The sequence below is a fragment of the Diospyros lotus genome, chromosome 8 (assembly GCF_014633365.1).
Source record: "Diospyros lotus cultivar Yz01 chromosome 8, ASM1463336v1, whole genome shotgun sequence".
NCBI classification, from domain to species: domain Eukaryota; kingdom Viridiplantae; phylum Streptophyta; class Magnoliopsida; order Ericales; family Ebenaceae; genus Diospyros; species Diospyros lotus.
In genome coordinates this window covers 337,961-349,200 of record NC_068345.1, presented here as the reverse complement: position 1 = coordinate 349,200, position 11,240 = coordinate 337,961, and the positions used below count along the sequence as shown (strand labels likewise).

The window sequence follows — 11,240 nt, the reverse complement described above, 5'->3', positions numbered from 1 at the left end:
CGTGGTCATTTTGTACTAGATTCAATGTATGTCGTTATTTTGTTCTAGATTCAATGTACCTGCTGTCTCATGCTGATAATTTCAAGAACATGAATATTACTGAAGCAGCTCAAATTATAAAAAAAAAACAACTGGAGTTCGCTTCTGATTCGTTCATATATATCTCAAAGTTTCCAGAGACATTTGGGTAGTACTGGCATCCATCAATCATTCAACTAAGTAATTAATGTTATGGTTCTAGCTAGCCGGCAGTTTACCAAATAAAAGTGGTTCAATTAAGTCTTCCCAACAGCAGCTATATTTTATTAATGTTTAAATGACTACTTAATCACAATATGTGAGTTGTAACTATTCATATAGTTGGATTAATTAATTGTATAAATTTCAACAAAATAGTTTATTTATAGCATTGAATGTAGGGGGACGTTCTATATATAATTTTATATAAATTTAAAATTTAAAACTTATATCCCAATGATATGTTGTTAATTAGATCCCATCATATGCGCGCAAAAGATTTATTTTAAAATATATATATAATTGTGAAAACAAATTGATCGATGCTGCCAAAATTCATAGTTAGTATGGTGGTGTGACGACATAAACTTGGTAAAAAAATGTAGTGCCCTGAATTCTGTGACAACTACTGGACTGATATATGTAACCACAATTAAGAAAATTGTACAGGGACATATGCCCCCCAAAAAAATCTCTATTATGTTTGCGTGAGGCATCAAAATCATTTCAATCCCATTTACTATCTAATTAGAACAAAAAAAACTAATTAATTTTATGCATAACGTTTCTTTTCAAAATAATTTTTGATCGAGTACGTACGTACGTACTTGAGTAAAATAAGCAGAGGCATCACAAAATAAATGAACCATGGATGGAATAAGATAGTGAATCAGAATTGAAGAATTTAATTGACCAATCTAGCTCTAGGGCTAAACAAATAAAAATCAGATACAAGAAGATAAATTGACTAAAGGCCATAGCCAGCCAGCCAGCCAGCCAGCCAGCCATATAGAAAGGATAAAACAGATCGATGAAGATAAGTCACGATGATAAGGTGGGTTTATTTATTGGCATCCACGTAGTAGCCTCCATAATCTTCGCCAATCGAGTGAACCTTCTTCTCTTGCTTGATGCATGTATTTATAATAAACATACTGAAGAATGATCTGCAGTTTTGTCACTTGTTAAGATGAAACTGTCATATACGCAAATAATATCATGAATTAATTCGTATACGAAAATACTACAAAATTAAGATTCAACAAATATATATGGAATCTATATATGCAAGAAGATTATTGTTATAAAAGCAATTAATCCAAGACCATGTTAATTTTAATTAATTACTTATATTTCTATAATTATGAATTTCTCCTTTTTCTTCATTCTTTCTCACTATATATATTTCTGTATGGCTTCGTAGAACATTATATTTAAGGTCATGGATATGAATTTTGTATTTATATATGGGGGGAAGCAAAAATTAATTAAGGATACAAAAAGATCAAGCCCCACACAAGCAACTGCATCCAGCAACCAAGGCATGTTGGCTTTTATCTTCTTCCACTCAGTGCTTCTCACGAGAATGCTGCATTATTAATTAATATATCATTTGAAAGAAACATACATATATAGATTATATATGCAGTGATACTGTAGGAAAAATGAAGAGAGAGAGAGAGAGAGAGAGAGAGGACCTTCCAGTGTAAGTGGCATTGGCAACGAGGGCTAGGATGAACATGAGAGGGTTCAGACCCTATATATATATATATATATTGTATATTGATTAAAGAACAAGAAAGAGAAGAATAAATTAACTAGTTAGTGATAGAGAGGAGTTGAAGGAGGCTAAGCTAGCTTGCTTTTGGTACATATATAAATCAAATAGAAAAAGAAAACAAATGAATTTGTTTTATGTTTTTGCCTAATGCATGTGCTGAATTTGCTTTATTAATTATAAGAAAAGGAATAGTAGGTAGGTACCTCGACGCTGCCTCTTTTGACCTGCTCATCCCGTCCAGTCCCAGTGCCAGTGTGCCATGCACAGGCAGATATGATCATATTAATCTCGACTATTTATATACAACTTCTCCAAATATATACATATTGAGATTAATTAGAAAATGATGCAAAAGATTTAAAATCTCACATTCAACCAAATTTGCGGGATTCGGCCGCCCATGTAGATGGCAGCCATCAACCATCCCAGCCCCTGCCCCCACTCGTTACCTTCAAATCCACCCTCCTCCTGTTCGTATATATACACACATATATATATATTGTTAGGCATAGGAGTATTATCCATCAAGTAATTAATTTGCAACACATAAAGATTCTACGTACGCATGTTGAAGTAATCGTTGGATCAATATTTTAAATGAAACATATAATTAGTGGCAAAAAATTTGCGTACCTGCAATAATTTCCTCCCAGATAGCTTGATATATGCCCCTGTTAGAACCAGAGCCGCCCTGCTTTGGGAGGGCAAGTTGGCTGAAGCAGCTAGGAAGGTTCCATAACCCACCTAACATAACATGTCAGTTATTGTGAGTCATTTCACCATCAGCCATCACTACTTTGAACTAATAATAAATGGTGATACTTAAAGACACCTATGACCCAATATTTGTCCCTAATGAGCTGAGGACGTTGAGGTTGTGCGCACCGAGTAAACACACAGAAATTGAAATACGAGAGCGAGCTCGACCTTGTGGAGGTCTAGCTGATGTGAAGACTCCAAACCATGCAATTAGATTGCAAATATGAGAGTGATTATAGCAAGAAAAGAGTGAGATGCATACAGAACGGGGAATTCTCCAAGGCTGAGACTTGTTCTTGGAAGGAGGTGGATTAATTGCTTCATCTTCAGAAGACGAATCGCTGTGAACCTCCTCGAAGGCAGAAGGCCCACTTCTGGCCTTAATGAAAGACTGCAACGACGGCGTATTGCTTCCTGCCAACGATCTTGCTGACCTGAACTTACGAACCCAGAAAAAAAAAATAGCCTCCACTAGATTGAGTTAAAAAAATTCTGTTTATGTAAATTATTATTATTACTATTTGACTTACGCATAATAAAATTTGGTTCGATGGGGCACTTGTTGAACTGGGGAATTTCTTTGGGGTCTGCTGCGGTAGATGGAATTGGATTTCAAAGGCTCCTTCGTCTCATCTTTAACCTGAGAAAGGGAAGAATAGAGAGAAGCTCGCGTCAATGACCAGATCCGAATTTCCAAATTCCTTAAACTGAACACAATAATTAATTAATGTTCATCAATTGACTTGACAACGACGACGACCTCAACAACGTTTCGGCAGTTGCAGTTCCACCATCGGAGAAAGTGATCATAGTATATGCACTGCAACGCCAACATTACTGTAATTGTTGTGTACAGCTGCAGCAGTAGTCGCAAAAATTATTATGGTATAAAAAGGAAGAAAAAACTGTCACTAAAAGGATTTATTAGTTATGCTTCTTGGAATGCAGCTAGCCTGCAGCCTAGCTCTCTCTCTCTCTAAGGAATCATTGGGAGATAGATGTGTTCTTGTATTGTTTTTACCAGAGCAGTGTAGAATTGGGTTGGCAGCTGCAACAAACAATAAAGCTTCTATTAGCTAGAAAAACAGTATTCGTTTCGCATTCATTAATCTTCTGCAATAGACAAGTGCTTGCAGTTGTAGCTAGCCATAGGTAGCAGAGATTTTACCGTGGCTGGCTCCAGGACGCAACCCATAAGGTTGAAGATGTCACTGCCAGCAGCGAAATCAAGTATAATATTAATTTTACACGATAGTATTTTTGCTGCCTCCATATATATACATACATATATGAAAAGATCAAAAGGCAGTAACTATAGCAAGAAAATGTTGATAGTAAGTACCCTATGATCCAAGTGAAGAGAAATGCGAGAGAGAGTCCATGGCCGGATTTGTTATGGAAGTTGGTGATGATTTGAGGGATTTCTGCAACTCCCCAGCAAACTAGACTCGCCAACCCCAGCCCAAATGAGATTTCATCCGTGAGGTTACAGAGGCAGTCCTTGAAGTACTCCTCCACCCATCTCACGCAACCCTCATTCTTCCCCCTGTTTGGACACTGATCAGGAAGTAGTTTCATCTCTCTCTCTCTCTCTCTTCAGAAATATATGGTTAATTTGATCCGAGAGCTTTTGAACCCTTTATATATAGGCGCGCGCGAGAGAGACAGACAGATAGAGAGAGAGAGAGAGAGAGAGAGAAGCAGATACTCCTACTATATAATGATTGACGGTCCTAGACTCTAGTGATGATGAACTAATTAAATTAAATATAGGGATGAATTCATAATTAACCTAAATGAATATATAAGTAATTCAAAAGGGAAGGGAATTAGATGGTAATTAAACAGGGATAAAGTAGAACAGTAGAAGAGATCAAATGCACATAGGATATTCGTTTTCCTCTTGCAGAATATTTGTTCTCACCTTTATTTATTTATTAATGCATGACTTCTCATGAGCGCATAAATAAACAACAATTGCGCCCCTGCGCATTTTCCTACGCTTAGATGCTCTTTATTCATATATGGTACAATTAATTAATTATTACAATTGCTCCAATGTCTTATGTATACACTCTCTGTTACATTAGAAAAATTGTGAGACCCCCAACAACTCATTTCATTTGTGAAAAATGCATTTTTTTTTATACGTAAGTATCACTAGTATATTAATTTTTTTTTTTACAACTATGTATGAGCTATTTTTAATGAATATTTTGCTTAATTTATGGATACAATGAAGCTGGTGATTTTTGTAGAAAAGAATTTTATATATTCTTATAAAGTTTCTTAATTAAGTCAACGGGTGTCACGTAAAGAAGAGATAATCATCGAACTTAATTTCTTTTATAATAATCATTGATCATTGATATAATATCTCATATTATTTGTTCCTCTCCATCAAAAAAGAATGAGAGTAAAGTAGGGTGGGATACTACAATTAATTATCTCCCTAACTTTTATCCCTCCATAATATGGTTTAAAATGAAAATAAATATTTCTTAATTAGTTAAAAGGATCCTTCATCATCCTTCTTCTGCAACGAATTAAGAGGCCATTGTGGCATTATGTATTATTTTTTTTCTTGTATAGTTTATTACAACTATTGTACTCTTCAACATGATTTTAATATCAACATTTGACCATGTTGAAACTTTGCGCAGGAACACATGATGCACCGCTAAAGATTATATATAATTATAATCATACTACTACGTATGAAAGCTGCTACAAATCAAAATATAAGTTGCTAGTTGGAAAGGTTCTTTACAAGTTGGCAATGTTTGTCTGTTAATTTAATAGATGGCCCTCGATTGAATTGAAAGTGCACTAGCTAGCTAGGAGTTGTCTTTGTGTAAATATTAAGGCATGGGGAGGGATATATATATACATATATATAAGATGAAACAAACAAACAAACAATTTGTACATCACTCGTTTTCACTTTTAGTTTGTTTAATTATATACATATATCATTCATTGAATCAGCATTTCATTGATCTAACTCTCATTGTACAAAAGGTCAACTGGATTGAAGAATTAGAACTTAACTTGAATTGAAATCGAACTTCTAATTTAAAAATCACAATCCAAATTCAAGTTGAAATCTAGTTCAACTTCAACTATTTAAAAACACTTTATATTCTTGTCTTTTGTTATATTTAGTAAAGATTTGTTTTTATAAAAGTTTCTGTTAGGATTTTAGAGTCGGCATTTTCCATGAAAACTTACATTTTCTAGCAAAAAACAAACAAACAAACAAAAATTATTGATTAAATTAAACATGAGCAAACGTATCTATGATCTATCAATGTCATCCAGGGCCCACAATGAAATCCGATGGTGATTGTATAGAGAAGCAATCGATGGAATTGGAAGGTTACGCGCAGGCCATCATATCATGACTTGGATGGATGGGGATGAGGCATACCGACGGCGTACCTACACCATCAACTTATTTCTATCCTCATTCTCATCATCCTTAGCCTTTTCGTAGAGAAAGTGTTCATCGTAATAGTGATATCGATCGTGTCACTGTATTGGCATACATCGCAAACATTCTACTCTTTTAGGATATATATGGTTGCCCATGTCTAGTGCCAAATTTGCTCTTATCCTTTTATCTCTAGCAGTGGGGATGGGTTACCATCATAATAATAATAATAATAATCATCATCATCATCATCATAATCATTAAATCATCATCATAATCATTAAAGACAAGTCAAAGAATTAGTGTTGGATCTTTGCTATGTCACCATTGGTAGAGAAAAAAAAAAAAGAATCCTACTCCAGCTTATACCGACATTGTTATTATTAGTCTCTGGCTCCCTTCCCCCAAATTCTTGATATTAATTAGCATCCACTCTCAAAATCATATCTACCAAACAAGTAATCACCATGAAACACACTATCCCCTGTCTCTTCATTCCCCGTTTTCTTGTTTCATGCACCAACAGCCAGCAACAATATTCAGAAAATTATGCGTTGGCTTGCAACGGCAGCGACGAATCAAGGCCTTTCCCTGCTTTTCTTTACACCTGCAATGCCCAGGACTCTTCCAGCTGCCAAGCGTTTCTATTCTTCAAATCCCAACCCCCTTACGATTCAGTTTCCACAATAGCAGCTCAAATGATGGCTACCTTGTTGGATTTTTGGGTCCTTTCCTACTTGGAGAAGTCTAAAATTTATTTGGCCCGTGAGCAAGAAGTTCAAGCCTCTTAGGGTTTCTAAGATTTTTAGAATGAGAATGTAATACCCAAGAAATCCTCAAGAGTAAAAATGATTGTCAAAGATTAGGAATGATATACTTAGGACATTTCAAATTAGGAGTCATTAGCAGTGATTTAATTTATTACGGGCCAAATTTTGAGGATGAAATTTATTAAGGAGGGAGAATGTAATACCCAAGAAATCCTTAAGAGTATAAATGGTATGTTATTAAGGATATAAATGGAATTTTGGGAAAAATGAGGCTATGGGGTACACTATTGTAGTTTTAAGCGATCGAATCGATCAGAGAGAGTACCCTGAACCCTAGATGATTAAGGAAAATATAATGGTATTGACGAGTAATACGAGTTATGATTTTAGGTATAAAAAGAAATTAGATTGGGAACAATTTTCGGTACAATTGTCGACCGGGCTGAGAAAATCGAATTGACGTAGGAAACATCCGGAAAGTCAACGAAGTGTTTTGGGGACTTAGATTTTGTATATGAAACAACCTTTGAGCGATTTCGAGTTGAAACGAATGGATTTAAAGTCAAATTGACCAGTCGGGCCTAAGTGTAATTTTCTAAATTTGCCCGAAAGATATCAAAATAATAGATTTTTGGGAATTTCGAGCATGAAACGAAGAGTACGAAACTTGTGGGCCTTAGTGGTATAGTTGAATAGTTTAGGGGTAACATGGAAAGGGTTAAAAAGAGATGAGAAGAAATCAGGGGGCTGAAGTGCAATTAAACAAAAGTCTAGTGTGAACACAAAAGTCGGCCACCACCTTCCACCGTATGTGGCTTCCATTTCTAAAGATGGGACAGCCGAGGGAGACTTGGGGAAGGTCGTATACGGTGTGGGCTAGTTTAGGGGCCAAGCCTTGGCCGGTGATTGACGGATGAGTGGTTGGATTTTGCTATAAAATGGGCAAGGGTTCGATCGAATTTTAATTAGCACATAAATTGGCCACATTTTGGTGCGATTTTGGGAGTTTTGATAAGGGGCTTTTGATCTCGAGGCATCAAGGAAGGATTCTGGAGTAGTTGGGAGCATTTGGCATCGGTTTGGAAGCTGTTCGAGCTTCATCGGAAAAAACAAGGCGGACCACTTCCGTCAACTTGCAACTGCCGATTTGGGGCACTTTCCTGTGTCCTTTCGGCCGGCAACCGGTGCCATCCTGATCGTCTAGACGAGGGCTTGAAGGGGGTTCCCTCAGATCGGCCATTGGAGACGTCGTCGACGGTAGAAAATTGAGGAAGATGGTGGCGCGTGAGTTGCACACGCCACACTTCACACCCAGCCACGCACTAGGAACGTGAGCAGGGGCATTTTCGGTATTTCTCTTTCAGTATTTTTCTTGATTTATTTTAGGATTTATCATGTTGAAAAATTTGGGAAAAAGTCTAAAGAGATAATTATTTTTGAATTATCGAGGTGAAAATTGGGAGAAAAATAGAGAAAATTATGAAAAAATTGAGAAAAATAGATTTTGATGCTCTTTAATTAAATATGGTGTTTAGGGAGTATCGTGGCTCGAGGTTAAGTATAAGTACAAGTGATTGTGATTTGACAAGCAAATCGAGGTCGTGTACGAGGATCGAGGCAATATAAATTGTTCGAGGTGAGTGTTCGCCCCCAAAACTTGACTTATTGTGGGTGTTTCTATCCTAAAAACTTGGTGTTTGCTCTATCTAAATGTGTTGAGATTTCATGTAAAATGGTTTTGTGCATACAGACGGTAACTTGTGACAGTTGGTTTTCATGAAGGATGTTCGTCCCTAAACGTTTGAACATATGCATTGCATTTTATAAAATGTTGTTTATATGATGCATTGAATTGTGAAATATGGCATTGTCATGCGTTTTGTGTTGTTTATATGGAATGTCAGCTTAGAATGTTGTCTGGATAGTGTAGCCATAATTTTTCAAGGGCGTGACAGAATAATAGGGGTATCTTATGCTGGTGTACATGACAAGATAGCTGCCTTGGATTCTATGCAGGGTCGTTTGGTTAGGGAAGTTACACTAGGATGACTAGGTGGTCCATATTGTGTTATTCATGTGGGATGTCAGCCTAAAATGTTATTTGGATAGTGTATACATAATTCTCCAAGGGCGTGAAAGAATAATAGGGGTATCTTGTGCTAGTGTGCATGCCGGGATAGTCGTCTTGATTTTCGTGCTGGGTTGTTTGGTTAGGAAAGTTGCACTATGATGACTAGGTGGTCCATGTGAAATTTTGAGTTGGGATTGTGTGGTGGTTTTTGGATGCTTAAAGTCCAACGTAAATGTGGTGAGCCGGGTTCCTATGTTGATGTGACCTTCCTGGGTCGAGAGCTGGTAACGATTGTTCCCCAGATGTTGGAGAGATGCGTTGACTTGCCCCTCTTAAGCTAGAATCGCATCGTGTCGGTGTGTCGATAAGGTAGCATGGCCTTTAGAGAGATTGCTCTTTCCCCGTGGTAGGATTAAGCGCTTTGGGATTCTCTTAGGCTAGGGCTTACCGGGTTGTGTTGGTTTATTTCATATCTTGCATTCATTCATGAAAATGTGTTTTGAACTCTCACTAGATGATTCATCATCTAATATGGATCCCTAGAATATTCAAACGTTCTAGGTGAAGGCAGCGGTGCGAAGAGAAAGGAAATTGTCGATGAGTGACGACAATTAGTGGATAGTTTACTATATGTCATTTTCAATTATGTTGTTAATTTTGATGACGTCTTGTAAAAGCGTTGGTTTAGTTTTATGATATGAATAAAATGGTTTTGATTTTGTTATATTGAGGTTTCGATTTAGCTTCCGCATTTGAGGTGAAGGATGAGGGTTGTGTTAGGTAGCCGACAGCCAACGTAAAACTTAGTCGGATCCAAAACATGAACTCTAGACAAATTATGAAAAATCGTTTGGGCGTGGGCGTAACCCTTCATAGCAACGCGCTACACTGCCCCTGTGTAGTGACAAGTGAGCTAGGGTCGCATTTGCTTGGACGGATGTGGGTAAAGAAGCTAGTCCAAAATCAAAATCAAATTCAAAATCAAAACCAAAATCAAATTCAAAATCAAAACCAAAATCAAAATCAAAACCAAAACCAAAATCAAAATCAAATTCAAAGTCAAGGCCAAAAACAAAATCAAATCCAAAGTCAAGGCCAAAAACAAAATCATAGATTAAGGATTGGGTCATGGAACATAGGAACATTAACAGGCAAAACTATGAAAGTGGTGGATGTGATGATTAAGAGAAAAATTAATATTATGTGCCTTCAAGAGACGAGATGGGTAGGGAAAAAAGCAAAAACTTTATCAGAAGATGGATATAAAATATGGTACATAGGAACTGATCGAGCGAAAAATAGAATGGGGATTATTATGGATAAAAGCTTAATAGATGAGGTAGTGGATGTAAAGAGAATAGGGGATAGGATTATTATGGTGAAGATTAGTCTATGAAGAATGACTATGAATATCTTTAGTACATATGCACCACAAGCGTGGTTAGGTGATGAGATAAAAGCAAAATTCTGGGAGGACCTAGAGGGACTCATACAAATGATACCAAGAGGAGAGAAAGTGATTATAGGAGGTGACTTAAATGGGCACGTGGGTAGAGACGGAAACGGATATAGAGAGGTACAGGGAGGGTATGGATTCGGGGAAATTAATAATGAGGGTAAATCTATCCTAGATTTTGCTATGGCATATGGGCTCATTATAACTAATACTAGTTCAAAAAATGGGACGAACACTTAATCACATATAAAAATATCACCTCAAGCACCCAAATAGATTACTTCCTCATGAGACAAGAGGATCGGTTATGTTGTAGGAATTGTAAAGTGATACCGGGAGAGTATTTGACTACTCAACATAGACTTCTAGTACTTGACGTCCAAGTAAGAAATTGGAAGAGAAAAAATCATATAAAACAAAATTCAAGAATCAGGTGGTGGAATTTAAAAGAGGAGAAACAACTAATCTTTAAAGAAAAATTAAGGGGTAGAAGGGAATGGAATGGAGAAAGACAGACAAACCAAATGTGGAAAGAAATGACTAATGCTCTGAGAAGCACGGCAAATGTAGTCCTTGGAGAGACAAATGGTAGAGCCCCTAACCTTAAGGAGTCTTGGTGGTGGAATGAAGAGGTATAATTGAAAATTAAAAATAAGAAAATTTACTATAAGGCGGTATATCAATGCAACAATGAAGAAAATCAAAAAAATTATAAAGAAGCAAAAAAAGCAGCAAAAAGAGCTGTTAGTGAAGCAAGGTCAAAAGCATATGAGAATCTATATAAACGACTTGATACAAAAGATGGAGAAAGGGATATATATAAATTAGCTAAAGCAAGAGAAGGAAAAACACGGGATTTAAATTAAGTGAAATGCATAAAAGATGACAATCAAAATGTTTTAGTAAATGAGGGAGCGATTAAGGAGAGATGGAAGGAGTATTTCACAAAATTA

General features: G+C 36.5%; 1 protein-coding gene across 1 annotated transcript; it reads right to left on the bottom strand.

Moving 5' to 3' along the window:
* Positions 1 to 1,063: 1,063 nt before the first annotated feature.
* Positions 1,064 to 4,232, bottom strand: LOC127807344 (probable vacuolar amino acid transporter YPQ1). Its single transcript, XM_052345086.1, is given in 13 exon segments — positions 1,064 to 1,120; positions 1,122 to 1,184; positions 1,516 to 1,606; positions 1,716 to 1,774; positions 2,002 to 2,022; positions 2,168 to 2,266; positions 2,432 to 2,542; positions 2,820 to 2,991; positions 3,088 to 3,197; positions 3,318 to 3,413; positions 3,579 to 3,605; positions 3,726 to 3,768; positions 3,900 to 4,232. Coding segments are annotated over 13 exon segments (1,170 nt in total). The 5' UTR covers positions 4,136 to 4,232; the 3' UTR covers positions 1,064 to 1,078.
* Positions 4,233 to 11,240: the final 7,008 nt, after the last annotated feature.